Source organism: Pan paniscus, chromosome 5, assembly GCF_029289425.2.
Source record: "Pan paniscus chromosome 5, NHGRI_mPanPan1-v2.0_pri, whole genome shotgun sequence".
Classification (NCBI taxonomy): Eukaryota; Metazoa; Chordata; class Mammalia; order Primates; family Hominidae; genus Pan; species Pan paniscus.
In genome coordinates, this window is record NC_073254.2 from 185447342 (window position 1) to 185472178 (window position 24837).

Consider the following 24837-nt stretch of genomic DNA (forward strand, 5'->3'; position numbering starts at 1 on the left):
AATGTATGTTCATTTTCACTTAGATTACTGAAGTCATCTAAGAAAGTTCTGCAACATGTTGTTTAATTAGAAAATATTCTACTTTTTTTAATCAATCAAATTTGCTGAGGTTTACCTTTTTACTAGGAAAAAATAAGTTGCACATGTCAATATATTTTGTTCAATTATGGGGTTTTGCATGAAGAGTTTGTAATTAAGCTATACTAGAAAATAAAAACCTAACTAACCATTTCAGAAAATTTTATCTGAAGCGTCTGCATTTTGGCACCCTCTTAAGTCCATGCGCTAGAGGACTAATTGTTGATGATAAGTTACAGAATTTTTTTAATTTGGTTTGATCAAGGTTTCAAGATTATTTCAACTTAAAAAGTGTTATTATAAATAATGAACACCCATACTTTGACAACTAATTCATTCCTTTATCAAATATTTATTAAATACCACATTGTCACATGCCAGGTACACACCAAGGCATTTGAAATACATCAGCAAGTAAAACAAACAAACAAACAAAGCATGTTCTCAAGAAGCTTACATTCTAGCAGAAAGAAGGTAGAAAATAAGCAGGTAAATTATATAGTGTGTTGGGAGATGATAAATACTCAGGGGAAAGAAAATAAAGCAAGAGAAAGCAGATGAGAGGAGAAAGGTCACATAGCAGAATGAAAATGGGAGAATAGAGCAGAGATATATGGAATTTGTTGGAGAAAAACAATCAACAGATTAAATTGAATAATCCAAATTTAGAAATCTGTTAATATGTGACTACTGTATCTCTTTGATCTTTTCTAATGATTATTAACTGTGTTCAGAATTTATGGTTATTTTACACTTCAATTTTTATATTCAACTTAAAAAGTGTTATCATAAATAATTAGATTTATAAATAAATTAATAATCTACAACCACATATTTGCTGTTAGGCAAAATTCCAGTATGCAAAAATGTATTTATGAATATCTTCACAACAGTGACAAGAATTTCAACTCCAGTATGTATGGAATTCCATTGTCTTTTCCTGCAGATAATTAGAAAAGGGAAACCTGAGGATTGAGTGTAGAGACGGAACATAAAGCAGATGGCAAAACAGCAGTCAAGGTTTTCACAATAAAGATTTAGGAGGAGAAAATGAGGTGAAGAAGTCATATGATGAGACCTCTTGCTCTGTTGAGAAGGAGGATGTATTAGTCCATTCTCACGCTGCTATAAAGAAATACCTGAGACTGGGTAATTTATAAAGAAAAGAGATTTAATTGGCTCATGGTTCTGCAGGCTACAAAGGAAGCAAGATGGCTTCTGCGGCCTCAGGAAACTTTCAATCATAGCAGAAGGCAAAGGGGAAGCAGACAAGTCTTACATGGCTGGAGTACAAGGAAGACAGAGCTGAGGAGGTGCTCCACACTTTCAGACAACCAGATCTCATGGTAACTCACTCACTGTCATGCAAACAGCATCAAAGGGGAAATCTCCCTACACGATCCCATCACCTCCCATCAGGCACCACCTCCAACATTAGGGATTACAATTTAACATGAAATTTGGGTGACAACACAAACCTAAACCATTTTTGTTCCACCCCTGATCCCTCCCAAATCTCATGTTTTTCTAACATTGCAAAATACTATCATGCCTTCCCAACAGTCCCCCAAAGTCTTAACTTATTCCAGCATTAACTGAAAAGTCCAAAGCCAAACGTCTCATCTGAGACAAGGCAATCTCTCCCATCTATGAGCCTATAAAGTCAAAAACAAGTTAGTTACTTGCAAGACACAATAGGGATATAGGTATATAGGTATTGGGTAAATACTCCCTTTCCAAAATGGATAAATCAGCCAAAAGAAAGGGGCTACAGGCACCATGCAAGTCTGAAACCCAGCAGGACTGTCATTAAATCTTAAAGCTCCAAAATAGTCTCCCATGATTCCATGTCTCACATCCAGACCACACTGATGCAAGGGGTGGGCTCCCAATGCCTTGGGCAGCCCCACCCCTGTGATTTTGCAGGGCTCAGCCCCCACAGCTGCTCTCAAGGGCTGGCATTTAGTGCCTGTGGCTTTTTCAGGCACAGGGTGCAAGCTGTCAGTGTATCTACTATTCTGGGGTCTGGAGGAAGGTGGCCCTCCTCTCACAGCTCCACTAGGCAGTGCCCCAGTGGGGACTCTGTGTGGGGGTTCCAATCTCATATTTCCCCTCCGCACTGCCCTAGTAGAGGCTCTTTATAAGGGCTCTGCCTCTGCAGCAGGCTTCTGCCTGGACATCTAGGCTTTTCCATATGTCCTCTAAAATCTAGGCAGAGAATTCCAAGCCTCAACTCTCACACTCTGTGTACCCACAGGCTTCACACCATGTGGAAGCTACCAAGGCTTACAGCTTGCATCCTTTGAGCAACCCTAGTACCTGGGCCTCTTTGAGCTATGGCTGGAGCTGGAGTGGCTGAGATGCAGGGAGCAGTGTCCCAAGGCTGCATAGGGGAGTGGGGCCCTGGGTCTTACTCATGAAACCATTCTTCCCTCCTACGCCTCCAGACCTTTCATGGGAGGGGCTTCTATGAAGGTCTCTGAAACGCCTTCAGGGCCTTTTTCCCATTGTCTTGGCTATTAGTGCCTGCCTTCCTTCTAGTTATGCAGATTTCTGCAGCCTACTTGAAGTCCTCCCCTGAAAGTGGGTTTTCCTTTTCTACCACATGGCCAGGCTACAAATTTTCCAAACTTTTACACTCTGCTCCCCATTTGAATATAAGTTTTAGTTTTATGTCATTTCTTTGCTCACAAATATGAGCATAGGCTGCTAGAAGCAGCCAGGCCCCATCTTGAACACTTTGCTGCTTAGACATTTCTTCCACCAGATACCCTAAATCATCACTCTCAACTTCAAAGTTCTACAGATCCCTTGGGCAGGGACACAATGCCTCCAACTTCTCTGCTATTGTATAACAAAAGTTACTTTTGTTCCAGTTACCAATAAGTTCCTCACCCCATCTGAGACCACCTCAGTTTGGACTTCATTGTCTAAATTACTATTAGCATTTTGGTCACAACAATTTAACAAGTCTCTAGAAAGTTCCAAACTTTCCCTCATCTTCTTATCTTCCTATCTCCTTCTGAGCCCTCCACACTCTTCCTACCTCTGCCCATTACCCTGTTCCATAGTTGCTTCCACATTTTCAGGTATCTTTACAGCAATACCCCTCTCCTGGTACCAATTTTCTACAATAGTCCATTCTTGCATTGCTATAAATAAATAACCTGAGAATGGGTAATTTACTTAAAAAAAGAGGTTTAATTGGCTGATGGTTTTGTAAAAAAGAGTTTTAATTGGCTGATGGTTCTGCAGGCTCTACAGGAGACATGCTGGGAAGGCCTAAGAAAATTTATTATGCAATCATGGCCGAAGACAAAGGGGAATCAGGTACGTCTTACATTGCCAGAGCAGGAGGAAGAGAGGGAGGGGGAGGTGCCACACACTTTTCAAAAAACAGATCTCATGATAACTTACCCACTATCACAAGAACAGCACCAAAGGGGAAATCTGCCCCCATTAGCCAATCATCTCCCACCAATCATCACCTCCAACATTGGGGATTACAATTTGATATACAATTTGGGCAGGGACACAGACCACCATATCAAAAGAAGCTAAGAAATGTGTGAAAAAATACATAATTGTCTTATTTTAAATATCTGTGAACATGTCTGTCTAGAGCAAACCCACCACTGGCTCATGTCCACCAACATGGCAAAGAAACCTGCACCAATGAACTAAGCTGAGGCCAAGGCCTTAGTGCTGAAGCTAGTGGCTCTTATCATAGGAAGAATGAAGTACACCTACTAGTTCTTTTACCCCAGCTTTATTAAAGTATATAACAGACAAATTAAAATTGTATTCACAGTCACGCATCACACAAGGATGCTTCAAAGACAGACCATAAGATTATAATAGAACTGAAAACTTTCTAGCCTCCAGTACTGTACTAAGATTTTAGTGCAACATATTACCTGTTCTGTGTTTGGATATGTCTACATACACAAATACTTTGTGTTACAACTGCCTACAGTATTCAGTGCAGTAACATGCTATACAGGTTTGTAGCCTAACAGCAATAGGCTATACCATAGAGCCTAGGTGTGTAGTAGGCTATGACATTTAGGTTTGTGTCAGTACAATCTATGATGATTGCACAATGACAAAATTGCCTACCAATGCATTTCTTAGAATGTATCCCTATTGCTAAGCAATGCATAACTGCATTTGGTGTACAATGTGATGTCTTGATATATGTGCATACATTGTAAATTGATTAAATTAAGCTTGAATATATCCATCTCCTCATATATTTATCTTTTTGTGTGGTAAGAACACTTAAGATCTGCCTTCTTGGCAATTTTTAAGTATACAATACATTATTAACAATGGACACCATGCTGAAAAATAGACCTCCAGAACATAGTCCTCCTGTCTACCTAAAACTTTGTACCCTTTTATTAACACCTCCCCATCTCCCACCCTGTCCTCTGGCAACCATATTTTACTTTGCGCATCTATGAGTTTGACTTTTTTAGATTCCATATGTAAGTGAGATCATGTGACATTTGTGTTTCTGTGTTGGACTTATTTTATCCAACATAATGTCTTTCATGTTCATCTGTGTTATCATAAATAACTGGATTTCATTATTTTCCAAGGCTGAATGGTATTCCATCATTTATATAGACCACATTTTCTTTATTTGTTCATCTCTTGATAGATACTTGATAGATACAGATATCTCTTGAAGACACTGATTTTGTTTCATTGGGATATATACCTAGGAGTGGAATTGCTGGATCATATGGTAGTTCTATTTTCAGTTTTTTGAGAAACCTCCACGCTGTTCTCCATAGTGGTTGTGCCAACAGTGTATCTCCTGGCTCTCGTCGTCATGCAATGTTGAAGAACACAGACTCTGGAGCCAGACCCATCTCACACTTATGAACACTATGAATTCAGCCATGTTGTTGGCCTCACACTGCTTGCTCTAGTGTTCTTTCTGTAAGATGAGAATGACAATGGTACCTATTCTTATGGGAGGTATGAGGATTAAGCAGATTAACTTACATGAGGCACTTAGAGCATCAGAATAGGTGTTCCCAAGTTCATGGTGCCCATCACTGTTTCAGGCATGGTGGACAGAGTGGACAAAACAGAGTTAAATCCTAGAACTCTTGGAGCTGACATTCAAGCAAGGGGAAACAGGCAAAAAACTAAATAAATAAGTAAAATATATAGAATATTACATAATAGATACGTTTTGGAGAAGAATTAAGCAGGCATGTTGGATAGCAGAGGTGGGGTTGTGATTTTGAATAAGGTAGTCATGGAAGGCACCTCTGAGCAAACACTCAGCTCAGTCCTCAAGAGAGGGCCTGCAGATTCTAGGGAGGGGCAGGGCAGTGTCCTGAGGCCCAAGTGTGGCAGAATGTCTGGGCACCTTAGAGAAGCCACTTTCCTTGGAGTGAAATCAATGAGGGGACAGTGGCAGGAGGAAGGGCCACAGAGCCTTCAGTGTAGGAGCCCTGGGGAGCCTGGAGGCACTGTAAGAAATTTGGATGGTGATATCATCTGGCTCTGTATTCCCATCAAAATCTCATCTTGAATTGTAATTGGAATTGTAACCCCCACGTGTTGGGGGAAGGTCCTCATGGGAAGTGATTAGATCATGGGGTCAGTTCCCCCATGCTGTTCTCATGATAGTGAGTGATTTCTAACGAGATCTGATGGTTTTATAGGGGCTTTTCCCCTCTTTGCTCTACACACTTCTCTCTCCTGCCGCCATGTGAAGAAGTACACATTTGCTTCCCCTTCTGCCATGACTGTAAGTTTCCTGAGGCCTTCCCAGCCCTGCAGAACTGTGAGCCAATTAAACCTCTTTCCTTTATAAATTACTCAGTCTAGGGCAGTTCTTCATAGCAGCATGAAAATGGACTAATATAGCTGGTCTCTGAGGCAGTGGGTGTCATGGGGTGGCCTCAAGTTCTAGGAAGACACACAGAGTGTTGAACTTGGGGGAACAAAGGAAAGAAGCAGGGGACTGAAGGAGGTGGCCTGTACTCCAGGCAAAATACACTGATGGCTCAGCCTGCAGTAGTGCCTTGAATGGCAGTGAAGTTCTGAAACTTCTCTTAAGATAAAGCAAATGGAGCTGTGTTTAGCAGGGGAAGGTAACATTAGTATCCATCATAGCTGTCTTGATGAATTCCTATCACAGAAGATGAGCAGAGGTGGTGGGCAGAGACAGTTAGCAACCAGGCTACTTCTGACCATAGCCATAAGGCATTTTGCTGGTGTGGATGCTCATTCTCGAATCCTGCAGAGGTAAATGATCTGTAGGTCTATGCTCCATGACATTACCTATGCATACGGGAAAATATATTCACTAAAAGTTTAATTAACATATTTCATATAGTTTGCAAATTATTAACATTTTCTCATAGTAGAGAGACCTGGGAACATACAATAAGTCAATAAGGCAGACACCTGACTGTGGCTGGGCAGGCTGGAGAGCAGCTGTGGCACCCAGCCTGAGTCTGCAACAGAATTCTCTAAAGCCCAACCAACAATGCGCCTCTCACTGAAGCAATCCACCCAGAAAGCAGTGTGGGATTTGTATTACTGCATCCTTAGTCAAGCAGATATCATTTGGTTTCCAGTTCTGGGCTTCAGTTTCAGTGAAATGTGTAAAGATGGGAGGGACTCTGGGATGCGAATCCTTTCAGAATTGCTACTTCTCAGGGATCCTCATCCAGAAAGACAATTAAAAATAGAAACTCATCCTGGGCAACATAGCAAGACTCTGTCTCTACAAAAATGAAAAAATTAGTTGGGCATGGTGGTGTACCCTGTAGTCCCACCTACTCAGAAGGCTGAGGTAGGAGGAAAACTTGAGCCTGGGAGGTCAAGGCTGCAGTGAGCCATGATTGTGCCACTGCACTCCAGCCTGGAGATAGGGTGAGATCCATCTCAAATAAAAAAAACTAAAAATTAATAAAAAATTAAAACTTATTTAAACGGCAGCAAACATGCTGTAGGTTAGATATTTAGAACAATGTTTCTAGAGAGAGGTGAACATATGTCCAGAAGAAATATTACTTTTCTTGGTGAAATTTAAGAATTTCTGAGGGTGTGGTGGAAGAAGGGATACAAATACCAAAATCAGAATATTCCTCTTGGTTAGTTTCAGGACCGATCCACACAGATGCAGAAAGTCAAGCTTGATAACAGGCAGGAAAAAACATGCTTCTGAGAACCCTCCATATAGGGTGACAGAAGGCAGTGCAGAGTCTGCGGCCAGAGGCCAAGCTGAACCAGGCAGGAGTCAGCGTCACTGTGCTCTCTGTTGAGCAATAAATACACTCTGCTCTAGGTGTGCTCCTTTTCAAGGAAGCTAATATATAAATCTGAATTTCAAACATATGTCAAATAATTTCTTCATATTTTAAAATCTCATTCTTTTTTGTAGGAATAATTACAGTCTTGAGTTTAAACAGCTCTACACAGTGTAGGCAACTCCGGACAATTCCTGTATTTTATCAATGTTTGTTTCCCCAGCACTGGCCTGCACACAGTCAGCACTCAGTCAAGTTTTATGAATAAATGCTTGAGTGCATGAAATATTAACAATGTTCTTTCTGATCAGATTCTTGGGTGTGAGGAACGGAAATCCATCTGAACTGGCCTAAGCAAACAAAGGAAGGCTCTGCTGGCCAGAACTCAGACATCCAAGGCAGGGGCCATGTGAACTCAGCCTGGTGGGGTCAGGAACCAACTTCCACCACTCAGAGGCCACATGGCATGTCCATCCCTTCCTTTCCTGCTTCTCATGGGCTCTCCTTCTTCACTGTAGGTGCAGATATGGCCAGCACCTACCCAGGTCCCTCCCCTAACCCTGGATGCCATCTGCATCTTGGCGGGCAGTTTCCACACTCTCCCCCTGTCCTGTGCCTCTCTGCCTGAGAGCTTTCCCAGCCACAGAGGCTTGCAGGCTCATGCAGGGGGATGGGAGTGATGTTGCACCCCCAGGAGCACTTCCTTACCTCCCCAGCCAGTGGAAGACAGGCATTGGTGGATAATTGTCTTGACTTCTGCTCTGCATGACGTGGTCATTTGGGGATGTCTTAAATAGTCTCTCGAGGTGCCCCAGGGGATCGCTGCAGTTATTGGTGTCTTCAGAAGAACAGTCTCATCAGACTTGATCTTCAATTCGTTATCTTGAGTTGTCTTTACCATCGTTTCCAGTGTTGAAATAGGGAGACTTGAAGCATTGAGGCACCAGAACAGAGGCAAAGTCTCACGCGGCTCAGTTTTCTCCCGAGACCCAGAGTCCAGCCAGGCACACAGCTGGGGCCGGAAGGTCACATGTATCCGCTTTTGCTTCACTGATGGGAAGTTTCCATCAAACACCTGGGGTTCTTCCTTGTACTCTGGATATTGTGCCAGTGAGAGGCACCTTAGCTCAAAAGTCATGTGATTCACACGCCAAGGACACTTGAAAGTGAGTGAGTTAAATGAGGACAAGACACACCGGGGACTGTTGTGGGGTGGGGGGAGGGGGGAGGGATAGCATTAGGAGATATACCTAATGCTAAATGACGAGTTAATGGGTGCAGCACACCAACATGGCACATGTATACATATGTAACAAACCTGCACGTTGTGCACATGTACCCTAAAACTTAAAGTATAATAATAATAAAATTTAAAAAAATAAAATAAAAATAAATTTTTTTAAAAAGTCATTTATAGCCTCGCACATCAATAAAGGAAATACAGTGGTCAAACAGGCTTATTAGAAATGTGAATAGTGGTGTTCTAAGAAAGAATAGCTAATATTTACATTTCTGAAGCAATTAGATGATAAATGTTCGTCCGTTTTACTAGAGTATAAACCAATTTTATATGTGTGCAAAATCCTTGATATTGGAAGAAATCAATAAGAGATCAGTTTTACTTTGCTACTAAAAGAAACTTTTACCACAATTTTATCATTTCTGCCAAAAATTCTAAGTTCAGTATGTGTTGAAAGCACAGGAAAATGTGTAGCAAAGCATTGTCAGGAGCAGAGGGAAAACCTGAATTACCTTCAGTGACCCAAGAGGATTTGAAATGGAAAAGACAGTGAAGCAAATAATTACCTTCAAATAGATTTTAAATATGCAATTGCTTATAAGGGTGCAGGCATTTCAGAAAAGTCTAGGATTTGGTAAAAGAGAAGCCAATAAGAAATCCAAATAAAATATATACAGTCATGCACTACATAATGACACCTTGGTCAATGACAGACCACATATTCAACGATGGTCCCATAAGGTTATAATGCTCTATTTCTACTTTACCTTTTCTATGTTGAGATATGTTTAGATACACAAATACTTATCTTTGCATTACAATTGCCTACAGTATTCAGTACAGTCACATAATGCACAGGTTTGTAGCCTAGGAGCAACAGGCTATACCATCCAGCCTAGCTGTGTGGCAGGCTCTACCACCTAGGTGTGTATAAGTACATGCCATGATGTTCACACACCCAGGAAATCGCCTAATGACACTTTTCTCAGAATGAATCCCTATCCTTAATGGCTGGATTCAGAGATAGTTTTCTTCAGTAAAAATGAAGTATCTGAAGTCATGTGTAAAAAGTCACATCCAACATTTATTTTTGAGGAAGGATGGGCTAGATGGGAATCTCAGAGCATGCCAGTAATGGTTAATTGTGTGTGTCCACTTAGGTGGGCAGCAGTACGCCCAGCTAGATCCCTGGCTTAATCTTTCCGGGTGTGTCTGGGAGGGTGTTTCTCCAAGAGAGACTGACATTGAGTTGGTGAACTGAGGAAAGCAGATGGCCTCCAAGCTTGGGTGGGCCTTCAGCAACGCACCACCGGCCTGAACAGGACAAAATAGTACTGACAGGGCAACTCCTCTCTGCCTGGGAACTTGAGCTGAGACATCTGTTTTCTCCAGTGCTCAGCGCTCCTGGATCTCAGGCCGCAGACTCTGCCTAGAATCTACACCATGGGCTCTCTGGCTCCCAGGCCTTTGAACTACACCCTGGCTTTCCTGGGTCTCAAGCTTACATGTGACAGATCATGGGACTTCTCAGTGTCCATTATTATGTGATCCAATTCCTTGTAATAAATCTCTTTGTAAATAAATATAGATACAGATGCCTCTAGAGACATATATGGAATCATTTCTTATTGGCTCTTGTTCTCTAGAGAACCCTAACTAATACAACACCCCTGCCCTCAATGTGCCTGCCCCACCCTGTGGGTGTAATTGGAGCTGGGGTTACAGTGGCATTCCTGTGGTTAAGACTTGATATCCCCTTTCTTTCCTCCACTCAGTCATCCAGCACAGACACATGGATTCCTCACCATAACAACGTAACACAGACTGAGTGACTTACAAGTTTATGCCCTTACAGTTCTGGAGGCCAGGAGTCCAAAATTAAGGTGCAGGCGGGGCTGCACTCCTGCTGAGGGTGCTGGGAAGGGATCAGGCTCCTAGCTTCAGGTAGCTGTAGCATGGCAGTGTCACGCCCATCATCACATGGCATCTGTGTCCTTTTTTATGAGGACACCAGTCATATTGGATTAGGGTCACCCTAACGAGTTCATTTTAACCTATCATCTGCAAAGACCCTATGTCAAGAGAGAGGTCATTTTCTAAGGTACTGGAAGTTAAGACTTCATCTTTTGAAGGGACACAATTCAAACCATAACAGTCACCAATGCATCAAACATAGTGACGATGCTGAAGGTACAGATATGACTACTCTGGCCTCTTCCTCAAGTGGTTCCCCTCCTGTCCATCCAGGAGTCAGTGACACAGACATTATATATATATAGACATACACACATATATATGATATAAATCACAAATATATATGCCATCTGTGATGCTGCATACACAGGAGGAGCTCCATGGCTGCTCTGGGAGGATAAAGGAGTTTCCCAGAGGATGTGGACATCTGAGCTGACTCTTAAAGACAAAGCTTATTTAATGTAGGAAGAAACAAGGGAAAAGGGAAGGGTGTTTGTAGGCTGAAAAAACTTCCCGTCAGGTCAATGACAGAACCTGTGGTTGTCTGTACGGCCAGGATGCTGGGTGCTGTGAGAAAAAGATTGAGACAGGATGCACAGGGGAACTAGAAGGAAATGGTGAACAGTTTTACCAGGAGTGGGTCAGTCCAGTGCTGCAGACGAGGCCGATGACAGCACCCATGGTTAGAAGTGAGGAAGGGGAACGACAATGACACAAAACACTCCTTAGGGGAAGCTTGCTAGTGAGAAGGAAGCAGTGAGGGGAAGAAGGTGCTTCGGGATGCTTTAGGCTCCAGGCAGTGAATGCCCCAACTCAACAGAGCTTAAGGGATGAGAAAACATCTCGTATGGTAAAGGACCAGAGGTAGGTGGCTTGGGGAGAACATGACGAGGGTCTTGACTCAGTCTATGGGCTAGTGCCCTACTTATGCCCAGTTGGGCGTGTCTACATCAGCTTCTAGACATCCTTCCTCATATCAGTTGCCTGATAGTGGTGAGCAGCCACTAGGGCAGCCTGCCTCCCTGTCATCTGGAGGACTCCCTGTCATTCTAGAGCACCCCACTCCCAGCTGTGCAGTGAAAGCCTTCTCTTTGTCTGATTTGGCCAATTTAGTTCCTATTCTCATTCCTAGACCAATAAGAGGTGCTGGGGGAATACCCACGCCCAGCTTAAACCTGCGATCCTGACCAAATGCTGAGAAGGATGAGGTCAACACAGCCAGCTTAGTACATTAGAATAACTAGGGAAACTTGGCCAGCCATGGTGGCTCACACCTGTAATCCCAGCACTTTGGGATGCCGAGGCAGGCAGATCACCTGAGGTCAGGAGTTTGAGACCAGCCTGGCCAACATGGTGAAACCCCATCTCCATTAAAAAATACAAAAAAATGAGCCAGACATGGTGGGGTACACCTTTGGTCGCAGCTGCTTGGGAGGCCGAGGCAGGAGAATTGCTTGAACCCGGGAGGCAGAGGTTTTAGTGAGCCAAGATTGTGCCACTGCACTCCAGCCTGGGCAACAGAGTGAGACTTTGTCTCAAAAAAAATTGCTAGTATCCAGGCTCCACCAAACTCTTGATTTAATTGGTCTGAGTTGAGGCCCAGGCATCCATATTTTTTTAGAAATTTCCCCCATGTCAGTCTAATGTGCAGATAAAATAGAGAACCACTGAATAGGGCTAATGTGGGCTCTACTCTTAAAGCTAGAGGGAAGGTCAGGTCCGCTATGTTATGAGGCTATGATACAGGAGAGGTGGGTATTTGCTAAAATAAATAAATATAAAATAAGTTAACAACACAGATTCCTTTAGGCAGGCAGGAGTGAGTAACGCATGCTGGGTAGGCAGCCAGTACTCTAGAAGGATAAAGCCAGGGAAGCTTGTGGTTTTCCTTCCTCTATGTTTGTAAGATGAAAACTTGGGCATGCCTGTAACTTACTAACTTGAGGCAAAAGACCTTGGGGAGAAGGAAGGAAAGGACAGAGTACAATCAGTGGGGCAAGGGAGATGTGGAATTCACATCAACGTAAATGGGCTTAGAAGCCTGACTAATGTGTGTTTGGAGTCGTTTGCAAATAAGGGACAGACCCTGAGATCAGGGAGGAGCTGCTGCTTAGCAACAGGAAGGCATCAGGCAGTGTGTTTGTTTGGTAGTGGGCCTTGGAGAGCAGATCTACGAGGGTTTCTCTAACAGCAAGGGTTGTCATTCCCCCTGTCTGCGGGTAATGCTTTTCCGCCGGATGGTTCTTCCTAGGCGCACACAGTCCTGCATCATCAGAACATGGGAAAGCTATTCAGGGCGGCCTGCCTCTCACTATTCCTGGTAAGAAAGATGCAAGCACTAATCTACAACACACACTAGCAGCGCAGTCTGGAAAAGACCTTGGAACTAAAGTTCTCCTGTTAAACTTTGCAAGAAGAAAATCCGGGTTAAATGGCATGTCCATAGACCAAATCAAATGGTTTTTGAGGTTGCACCCATGAACACACCTTTGAATAATATATACTTTGAATGAATCAGATGGAAGAGATTTATACACATTTGAATATAAAACATATTTTATTTAAACACAACAATGAAAAGGCTGGACTGAGAGCCACAGCTGAGCAAACTTTGATGATAATGTATTAATTTTGGGTCAGGTCTCCACAACAGTAATAAATGGAGACTGTGAGGTCTTACAGCTTACTCTCAAAAAATAATTTCTCTTCCTTAGAATTTAGTTGTACATTTGTTAGTGGACCCAAGAGCCAACTAGATAATGGGACCAAATCCAAGTTAAGATCGTATTTATTTAGGATACGAAACATAAAGTCATATTTGAAAGTAAGTTTAACTTATTCTCACTAACTCTAAGTTCAAATTGGGTTTATAAAAATATTTCACAAAAAAGATCATGGTGTTTGATTAAAGTTATCGTTATTTCACTCCTTCTGATGATTTTATGTTTTTTATTACCATTTCGAATGAGAATATTTTTATATATTGTGTTCCCAGTTCTCTGAAAGAAATACATATTCGGTATGTTTGACTTAATAAATTATCCTTTGAGATGAAATATTAAATGCTCAGGAATATTTTTAGATTCTATGCAATTTTAAACATCAACTAAAACCTTTTCATGTAATTATGCTTCTATTCTGCTAGTAATGCTTTATCCTTGAACATTTTTTCTTTTTTCATCTACTTAAAGACCAGTGTGATAGTATGAACATTTACTAAACTCCAACTGCTCATGTCTTTTGTTCTTACTCTGTTTCCCACAGCGCAGTGACAGAAGAGGGACCTACAGTATTCAGGTCAAGGTTTCCCTGTGTCTATCTATGCACACATCCCAGTAGATGCTCTGAAAGAGAAGGACTTACTGAGGTGGGACAATCACTTGAGCAGAAGAGTTTGAGGCTGCAGTAAGCTATGATGGTGTCATTGCATTCTAGCCTGGGCAATGGAGTGAGACCCTGTCTCGAGAAGGAGATGGAGAAGGAGGAGAGAAGGAAGGGAGGAAGGGAGGGAGGGAAAGAGGAAGGAAGGAAGGAAGGAAGGAAGGAAGGAAGGAAGGAAGGAAGGAAGGAAGGAAGGAGAGTTAATATTGGATGCTACTTCTTAGAGATAGGAAATCTGCTAAACAAATGGTCTGAGATGTTAGATCATCTCAATTTCATTTCTAATTATTCCCTTGACTTGCTATGGAGCCTTGGACAAATCCTTTAATCTAATTGCTTTTCTGTTCTCAATCTGTAAAATTAGGGCTTTGATTTAGAATCCACAAATGTATAGAATTGGAAGAGAAGTTTAAAATGTGATCTGATCAAACACTTTTTTTCTATAAACACACATATATATGTACTATACATATATATAATGTATGCATATATTCTAAAATATAATAAATAAGTACATAATGTTACAAGTAGCTATGTTTTCATTCTGATGAAAGGAGCATCCAAGAAGTGGTGCTAAGCAATTGCTTATTATTGAGAAAAGTTGACATGGGAACATATTAAACTACTGTTCAATATGGCCAGATAATAAGGCCAGATATTTATTTTTTCTAAAATACTGAATTAACGTACTAGAAAGGAAAAGACTGGCAGGAATAAGTAAACATGCCAAAATATGAATACAGACAGCTTCTGGGTAGACAGAATTATGAACATTTTTCTACTTTTTTAAATCGTCAAGTGTTTTCCAAAATTTCTCAGAGGAGTTGGTGTTACTTTTATAGTGTTAAAACACACACTCTCAGAAAATAATGTATATATTCTGAAGTTTTATCTTTCTCCATCCAGGAAAACTCAACTTCCTTGTTTCTAAACTAGAGCAGTGTGGGACTAGGTGGAAACTGTGTTAGTTGCTTAATCCATTTTCAAAGATTTTTCAAATGGCTTAATTTTATGTTACAAGTGAATAACTATTGAGAGGATGAGGAGCTAAGCCACAGATGGAGAGAAAATATTTGCAAAAGATATATCTGATAAAGGACTATAACCCAAAATATACAAAGAACTCTTAAAATTCAACAATAAGGAATGAACAACCCAATTTTAAAATGGTCATTTATCTGAACAGAAGTTTCACCGAAGAAGACACAGATGGCAAATAAGCATATGAAATGATGCTCAACATTACATGTTCTTAGGGGATTGCAAATTAAAATTAAAAGAACAATGAAATACTACTGCACACCTATTAGAATGGCCAAAATGTAAAAAAAGAGAAAAAAAAAGACAACATCAAATGCTGATGAGGAAGTGAGGCAACAGGAGCACTCATTCATTGCTAATGGTAATGAGAAATGGCACACCCACTTTGTAAGACTGGCAATTTCTTACAAACACACTCTTACCATATGATCCGGGAATCATAGTTCTTGGCACTTACCCAAAGGAATTAAAAGCTTGTGTTCACACAAAAACCTGGATAAAATGTTTACATCAACTTTATTCATTATTGTCAAACCTTGGAAGCAACCAAAATGTCCTTCAATACGTGGATGGATGGATAAATTAACTGTGGCAAATTCAGACAATGGAATATTATTCAGCGATAGAAAAGAAATGAGCTATTATACTATAAAAACAAGTGGAGGAAAAGTAAGTGAATGCAATTAAGCAAAAAAAAAAAAAACAATCTGAAAAGGCCACATATTGTATGATTCCAACTATGACATTCTGGAAGAGGTAAAACAGTGAAAAGAGCAGTGGTTACTAGCGGTTAGCAGAAAGGAAGAGGTGAGTAGGTGCAGCACAGAGGATTTCTAGGGCAATGAAACTCTTCCGTTTGATGCTAACATGAAGGATACACGACATTATACATTTGTTGAAACCCACAGAATATACAACACCAAGAGTGAACCTCAATGTAAACTATGGAGTTTGGCTGATGATGATGTGTCAATGTCAGCAGGTTAATCAGTTGTAACAAACACTCCACTCTGGTGGAGGACATTGATAGGGAGGCTGTGCTTACCTGGGGGTAGAGAATATATGGGAATTCCCTGTACTTTCCACTAAATTTTTCTGTGAACCCAAAGCTCCTCTAAAAAAATTGTTTACTTTTAAAAGTAAATAACTATATTTACAAATATAGGTAAACTATCCCTGACTGTGGGGATTTTAAATCATTGGTTTTCGTGCAAGGAATCATATGGAGACAGAGGAGAATCCTGGAGAATATTCTTGAGGATCTATGAAGGTGGTGGAGAAGGCATCAGAAGGAGCTTCAGTCTCTCTGGGAGCCTCTCTTGTCTCATCCAGTAGAGCTGAACCTTCCAGATGATGCTGCACTCTCGCACTTACTCCACTGGAGCACTTGCCACGCCCACTCTGCTAATTTCCATATGCATCTGTTCCTCACTGGATGCTGGACTTCTTGAAGGAAGAGACCATGGTCCATTGATCATGGCCTCGAGGGTGCAAATAAGGGTGCTCTCTCTCTCTTTTTCTCTCATCACTCTCTGTCTCTTTCTCATGTCTCTGTTTCTGTCTCTCCTCTCTCTCTCTTTCAGAAAGGAGAAGACTAGGAAAAGATACAAATAAAAATAACCAGAGGAAAGCCAAGAGCGCGCTTTGCACAAACAGGTATTAAAACTGGGAAGGAGAGAGGAAAGGAAGAAGACAGAGAAGGCCTGAAGGGTCAGAGGAGGAGGGAGAACAAGGGGAGGGCTTGAACCGGGGCTCTTTTCCTACATATAAGTAGTAGTCATAGGACCATTTGTTGAAGAAAATATTTTTCTTTCCCCATGAAATTCTTTAGCACTGTTTTCAAAAAATGGTTAGTCACATGTGGGCGAATCTATGTCTGGACTTTCTACTGTTTCAAGGATCTATCATTTTGCCAATAACACACTCTATTGATTAACATCATGGTACATTTTGAAGTTGGGTAGGGTATATACTTATATACTTGATTCTTGTTTTTTTTTTGCCTTTCCAAATGAATTTTAAAATTATTTTGTCAATTTCTAGAAAAAAAAGTCACCTCCGAGATTTGTATATCTATGAGAGGAGCTGAGAGGAACTCTAGTAATAACTGAGCTATCCTTCCACCAGATGGATATGAGTGGAGCTCAGAACCAAATTTAATTTGATTTAAAAACAGAGCAATGTGGCATTTCTTGTGTTTCGTGGGGCAAATAATACTAACGACATTTTTCATGCTTCTCTTCCACAGTAGACTCTCGAGCTGCATGAGCTCCAACCGGGGACCCCACACTGTTTCGCCCCCTCACTGTGCCTGCAGTCTCCTCTCAGTCTCAGCCTAGAGTGCACGGCTCTCTGTTGACAGACTGCCAAAGCGAAGGCTCAGAAAAGAAGGTTAGCTCTGAAAGGAAGATCTGTCCCTAGAGGGTAAGATACAGTAAAGATGTTCTGTTCCTCTTTTTATTTTTAATAGGAGAAATTTAGATATCGTTACTCTAATGTGAAGGAATGAATGAAAAAGCAGAATCTCATGATCTAGGGAAATATTAACCTGCCGAGTGGAGGATTCTGAAGAGGAGACAATAGGATGAGGAATTTAGGGAAGAGATTTGCCTTGGTAGGAGGCTTGAGGCTCCAGAGGCCACACAGGATGCCCTTAAGAGCAGCTGCCTGGAACCAGAGCGCTGGACTCAGCCTCTCAAAGTTCCACAACCTGAGGCAAGTTCTTCACCTCCCTGGGCCTCGGTTTCCTTGTGTGTGAACTGGAATAATAATAGCACCTTGTCAGTGTCTTTAGAGCGGTGAGCATGGCACTGCGTGATTATGATCATGTTACTTGGAAAGTGCAAGGCAGGGGGCCCTTGTGAATATGGGGATGGATTACTGAGAGTGGAAGAGAAGGCACATAAGGAAGAGCACTCCTCTCAGATGGCCTCAGTTCTCACTTTCTGCAAAGTAAGAATCAAGGTCAGTAGGGGAGAGTGAGGCTGCAGGGTAGAGGTGGGGCCATGGAGGTGTCCCTTCAGCGAAGGACAAGTGAAAAGACCTCTCGTTTGCATCACTGGCCTCCTCTGACATCCTTTGTCCATGACCCCCTTCATCCGTGACCCTCACGGGGGACACATGTGATTTATGTTCAGTAGTAGTAAGGACTTGAGTCCACCTTGCTGGGCCACCTTTGATCCCTGGGGCTTCAGCCCCCCATGGCTGGGCCAAAACATTCTCTGTAAAATGAGGACATGATTCTTCCGAGGGAAGGGCCAGCCAGAGGCATCCAAGAGGTTCTAAAAGTTCTGAGACCTAGGAATATATTACATCTCTCCTATTCCTCCTGATGAATGCTGACACCCACTCACCAGATGGCTGGTCAGAATTACACATATAATCAGTTGTACGCCAGCCAGCTAAGCTGGGCAACTAGCCTGATCTAGCAAAGTGAAAACCCTCATATCCATAAGTACATCACAGCCCCACTAAGCAGGTACGCACCTTAGAAAAAAAATTGAGCTTTCTTTCAAAATCATAAACAGAACAAATTTCATCTTTCTTGTTGTTTTAAAAAAATAAAATAGCAACTAATACTTCACAACTGATATATTACTCACAGGTAAACAGATTTATGATTACTTAAGAAACTTAAATCCAATTGTCTAAATTGCTCTTATTCCACATAGAATTCAATTATTTGTATTTGCTGAATGCTACACAATGTAAATGTGCCAAGCTACATAGAATTAAAACGAAAAACCCATAAAACAAATGGTATGACACATACGGGCAGTCAGTCCATTAAAAATAGTTATTGAGTACTGTATCTGCGATGTGCCAGAAAATTCATCGAAGAAAGAAAAAATAGCTAACATATTTTAAGTTGCTCAGTTTTGAAGAAAAATTTAAATCCGTTGAACATAGTATTTGCATTTCTATGACACCAAAACACTTTCAGTAGTTTGAGAGAAGTTCATCTGTAGTTTTAACAAACTGATCCTTTTATGAGAATATGAAAGGCATTAGATGCTGCGTCCCATTGCACACATAAACAGACAGAACATTATTTTAAACTACGAACTTCAAAGAGATCAACCCAAAAATGCGAGTGTTAACATTACTAGTATGTCATTTTTAAGTGAGTTATGGATTATGTCCTTGGTAGAGTACATTTACATTTAAAGTGTGATTTGAGTTAATTGGGCTTGGCTTCATATTTTAAGACAATATTTTAAGACAATCAGTATTGGTAATAAGCAGAGATATTGAATTAAAATGGTGAGATAAAATTTCATTTTAAAGCACCATTAAGCGTCTTCACAAATTAACTAAAAGCTCATGATTCCCTCCCACTCCATGCTCTCCACCATCTCCTAAAATCAGCACCTCCCAAAGTCAGCTCCAATTCAGCGCTCAGACACAAAGCTCCAAGGCACCCTTGATTTGGTGCTCTCACTCAAACTTCAGACCCTAGCCAGCAGTGAGTCCTGCTCTTTCTGCCTTCTACTCCTTCTCCACCTTCAACTTCTGCGCCCGACAACTACCATCTCGCCCATCAACTTTTCTCTTCCTGCTTCTTTTTTTTTTTTTTTGGAGACAGAGTCTCACTCTGTCATCCAGGCTGGGGTGTAATGGTGCAATCTTGGCTCACTGCAACCTCTGCCTCTCAGGTTCAAACAATTCTCCTGCCTCAGCCTCCCAAATAGCTGGGATGACAGGAGTCTGCCATCATGCCCAGCTAATTTTTGTATTTTTAGTAAAGACAGGGTTTCACCATGTTGGCCAGGCTGGTCTCAAACTCCTGGGCTCAAGTCATCTGCCCACCTCGGCCTCCAAAAGTGCTGAGATTACAGGCGTGAGCCGCCACGCCCAGACCCCTTCTAGCTTCTATCTCTATCTTTCATTTCTGTTCCTCTCCACTTACAATCAGTACCACCAACTCCTTCTCGCCTCCACCTGATATCTCTACCTTCAACTCCTGCTCTCCCTACCTGTAATCTCCACCAGCACCATAAGACACACACACACAGAAACACACACCAGCACCATCACCATAACCTCTATCTCCACCACCACTAACCCCACCCCCACCACACAGCAGTTCTTGGCCTGTAAAATTTCTAAAGCCCTATCAAGAAGACACTGTCGGGGTCCCCCAGCAAGAAGCAGTCAGTGCTCCTTGGTTATTAAGCCCTGATGTGGCTCTGGACGAAGCCCCCTCTTCATTGTCCTTGTCCCTGGGCTGGGCTTCTTTGTCTCCCCCGGGACACATCTGAAATGGAAATGGGCCTTGGGGAATGCGCCGCGGAGACATACAGATTCTTCAACTTCCTTCCTCCTCATCCTCATGGAAGGTCGGGGACCAAGGATTGCTTTAGGTTTTGAACAGTAATGAGCTTTTCTTACCTTGATTTCCTCGGCAGTAGAACTCCTGCGAAAACTCAGTAGCCTTCCAGTCTCTTTGCTCTCTGTCAGTTCCATGTGTCCACAGCTCACTTAGCGAAGCTCTCAGATCTTTTTCTTTGCTTTCTCATTCCCATTTCTCATCTCTCACTCTTTTTTGTTTATTTGTTTGAGACAGAGTCTCGCACTGTCTCCTGGGCTGGAGTGCAGTGGTGCAATCTTGGCTCACTAAAACCTCCACCTCCCAGGTTCAAACAATTCTCCTTGCCTCGGCCTCTTAAGGAGCTGGGATTACAGGCACCTGCCACCACACCCAGCTGATTTTTCTTTTATTTATTTATTTATTTTTTTTTTATTTTTAGTGGAGATGGGGGTTTCACCATGTTGGACAGGCTGGTCTCGCACACCTGACCTTGTGATCCGCCTGCCTCAGCCTCCCAAAGTGCTCGGATTACAGGCATGAACCACTGCATCGGGCCCTCATCTCTCACTTTTAAGTCAAAGATACCCTCCCTAGGCTGCAGAGCTTTGATGGAAAGGCCCCACCTGTAATCTCCTCTTTCAGACATTTAATCAGATTACAGGTATTTAAAAATCTCAACCCTTAAATCTGTGGGCTAAAAGTAGTCAGTGTTTTTCACACTGAGAGAGCCAGATTTCTGACTCTGTATTTTTTATTTCCTTTTACAAATAAGCTGATCTGTCTGTATAAGCTCACCCTCTTTCTTATAATGCATTATCACAACGAACCAATATTGACCCAAACAAGCTACATCGTCCTGCTTAAGTGCAAGGAGGGCTGGGCTATATTGGGAACCCACACACATACTCAGTGATCCACGCAGCTTGTTGTCAAATTACTTTGCTAAATTTCCTTATCAATTCACACTTCTTCCGGTAGTAGGTAAGAGTTTGCCTATCTGCATTCTTCATGCTTTTTTGCTGTTGTTATTCTCACATGTCTGTACAACAAAATTTAAGCTTCCTAAAGATTGGAACCATGTCTTCTTAATTTCTATACATCTCACTACTGGTAATCTGAAATATACTTGAATGTTAGTATAATGAATGTATATAAGAAAATGAATAAATGGTAGGATTACGCATCTGTTTTTAGAGGAAAAACATGATTTCCCAGAATGCACATATCAAAGCACCTGCCACAGGACTTCGATCTTGACAAAGCTTTACTATAACCCTCCTCAGATCTCTTGGAAAACTCTCCTTTTGTGACTTTAGCCAGAATAACAGCCAATCCAAAAAAAGTAATTTCCAGCCCCCTGACCTCCACCACAAATCCATTCCAAATTTAATGCCTAAAGCTCCGTTAATATGGAATAACACACCCCTTTTGCCCAAAGCCCTGTTAATATGGAATAATGTACTCCCTTTGCCTAAAGTCCTGTTAATATAGAATAATGCACCCCTTTTGCCTAAAGCCGTGTTAATACGGAATAATGCACCCTTGTTGCCCAAAGTCCTGTTAATATGGAATAATGCACCCCTTTTGCCTAAAGCCGTGTTAATACGGAATAACACATCCTTTTTGTCCAAAGTCCTGTTAATATGGGATAATGCACCCCTTTTGCCTAAAGCCCTGTTAATATGGAATAATGCACCCCCTTTCCCTCTATATCCAGCTCTTTTCTTTCAAACTGGAGACTCCCTGAACCTCTTGAGTATACAGCTCTCTCCTGTTTGGCAAGCTAATAAATTCAGCACTATTTGATTTTAGTTCTAGTGGTCTTTATGCCACTGCTTGGCAATGCATACATTCATTTTCCTGTGTCTCTCCTGGTCATATAGGTAAATGATGCAGCATGATTTGGTGATAAAAGTTTAGTAACTGGGTCAGCCAAACCTGGGTTCAGATCCCAGCTCCATCGTTTACAAGGTAGTTGAAGCAAATCAATTCAGCACTTCATGTATCAGTTCTCTGTCCTGTATGAGACAGATGGTACCCAGTGGACATGAATAACCAATAGAAAGCAACTGGAACACAGAGAACTCAATGTACGCTAACAAAGTCCAGTTGATTTCTATATATGGGAAACATTTTCAGTAGCTGCCACAATTTTACCTCTAAAAGCAGAGCGAGTCATTCCTCAGGAAGAACTAATGGATCTTAAACAGAATCTGAGAAGCACTCCTCCCTGACAATGACCTCCTGATCTGTAGAAAGCCAATCTCTCTCTCTTTCTCTCTCTTTCTCTTTCTCTAGCTCTCTCACCTCAAACTCTATGATTACAAATTAGGATCGAATCCCTCATATGTGTACTTTACCAGTTACATTTGATCTTCAAAATCACCCTGTAGACCGGGCGTGGTGGCTCACCCCTGTAATCCCAGCACTTTGGGAAGCTAAGGTGGGAGGATCACTTGAAGTCAGGAGTTCAAGACCAGCCTGGCCAACATGGTGAAACCCTGTCTCTACTAAAAATACAAAATTAGCTGGGTGTGGTGGCACACACACCTGTGATCCTAGCTACTCGGGGGGCTGAATGAGGCAGGGGAATTGCTTGAACCGAGGAAGCAGAGGTTGCAATGAGCCAAGATCATGCCATTGCACTCCAGCCTGGGCGACAGAGCCAGACTGTCTCAAAGAAAAAAAAAATCGCCCTATATAGGATTGTCCAAAGGAATCAAGCTTGCGTTTACTCTAGATGTTTAGACTAGTTCATAGGCAAAGTGGGAATAAATAAAAATCCTAAGTCACAACGTTGTCATCAGGATCACAATCAGCCAAGATAGATGCAGTACAAAACATAATGCTAGCGTAACATTTCCGGAGCACTGTATCATCTTCAATCAGTAAAGATTATTTAATTAAATGGAATTATTAAATCACTATCAAATTTTATTAAATGCCTATATGTAAACTTGTGTTGGCAAATAAACAAATTTGAGCTGTATTCAAGCAGCGCTGAATTCCTTATTCTTAGCAAATAATCAAAAGTATTTTCCACAGTTGAACATTATTAAATGAAAGTAAAACATACGTTAAGAACTAATATTGTTGTAAATATGTATGCAACAGTAGAAACTAATCATGTGTACGCATGTGTGTATTTCAGTATCCTGAGTAGGATACATATACCACATTAATTTTACTAGAGATTAAAGCTGATGAAATGAAATGTATCTTTATGAATGTATATGCATCTGCAAATATCCATGCTACATACATGGAAGTTAAGAATTTTCACTGGCCATTTGTTCAGCTGCTTGAGCGTTATCTTCTCTTTCCTCTGATTTTACAAATTCCTTGATAAATTTCCAAAGGCCCCTTAAAATACATAAGAAATGAATACCATAGGTTAGAAAAAAATACATTAAGCATGAAATAAAATTTCAAAATAAGCATCTATTTTAGACACATTTACCCAAAACAGACAAGATGAGACTTTGTAATCATTTACTTTTTTAAAACAGATATTTTGAGGGAGTTTTGGCCTTGAATGTAACAGATTCTCTAAATAGATAGATGGATTCCCCTGTAGCATATAGTGTGGCATGGGAAGTAGGTGTACCATGAACATAATGATATACTTGAGTCCATTCACTTTCATTGCCAAGGCCATGGGAGGTGCTTCCCCAGTTTTGTATTTGTAACTCTATTCCCTCTTTTTAAGAACACCCAACATGATATAAGGAACCACAAAACCTAGATCCACCTGTATGGCTCGCTCAGCACTCTATCCAATCCCTTTCTCCCATGGCTTTTTCTGCCCCATAAGCTGGAGAGTGGGGTGCTCTATGTTCTGGCCTCTCTTACGGCTGAGAGTGACCTTGGCCCATGGTGCTGGCCAATGAGATGTGGGTGGGAGCACCTAGAAAGAACTGTCCTTCCTGAATAAAATGGAAAGCCTCAAAATGAGAAGCTCTTTGCCATCTGTCATTCACCTTTCCCTTTCTTAATCCATGGAATGCGGACCCAGTTAATGCCTGAAGGCAGCCATATTGAGACCCCGAGGAGGCAGCAGCCACACTCAAAGGAAAGCAGGGAAGAAAGGTGAGGAGCCCTAGTTCCTTAATGATGTCATTGAGCCCAAGCCACCTACACCTAAAAATCTTTTTCCTGTTGATACAAATAAGCCTTTCCCTATTTAAATCGTCATATGGTTTTCCATTGCTCTTAATAATACCACATTCTGAGATTCAAACTATAGTACCAACTCAAAGAAAAGTAACTGTGTGAAGTATAAGCTTATAATGTAAATAATAATGTTTATACCAATAAGTTTAGTTATAAACAAATGATATAAATCAGCTACTTACTTTTTAAACTAGAATTTTCAGAGTAATATATGCATAGGAGTTTTCAAAGATTTAACATCACTAAAAGCCATATAATTGGAGAAAATAAAGCCATGCCTTCCCACATTCCTGATTCCTGCCCATGTGAATTCACCCTCACCTCCAGCTTTATCCAATAAATTCATTTATATATGA

General features: G+C 41.4%; 1 protein-coding gene across 3 annotated transcripts in view; it reads right to left on the reverse strand.

Moving 5' to 3' along the window:
* Positions 1-414: 414 nt before the first annotated feature.
* C5H6orf118 (chromosome 5 C6orf118 homolog) overlaps positions 415-24837 on the reverse strand; it is a 49736-nt gene continuing 25313 nt past the window's right edge. For 2 of the 3 annotated variants that reach the window (XM_008973631.4, XM_034963221.3), the window contains one exon: positions 415-23671. In XM_008973631.4, coding sequence (XP_008971879.4) covers positions 23618-23671 — 54 coding nt within the window. In that variant the 3' untranslated portion in view covers positions 415-23617. The remainder of the gene's footprint in view (positions 23672-24837) is intronic. The other variant, XR_010112548.1, reaches the window with a different exon arrangement.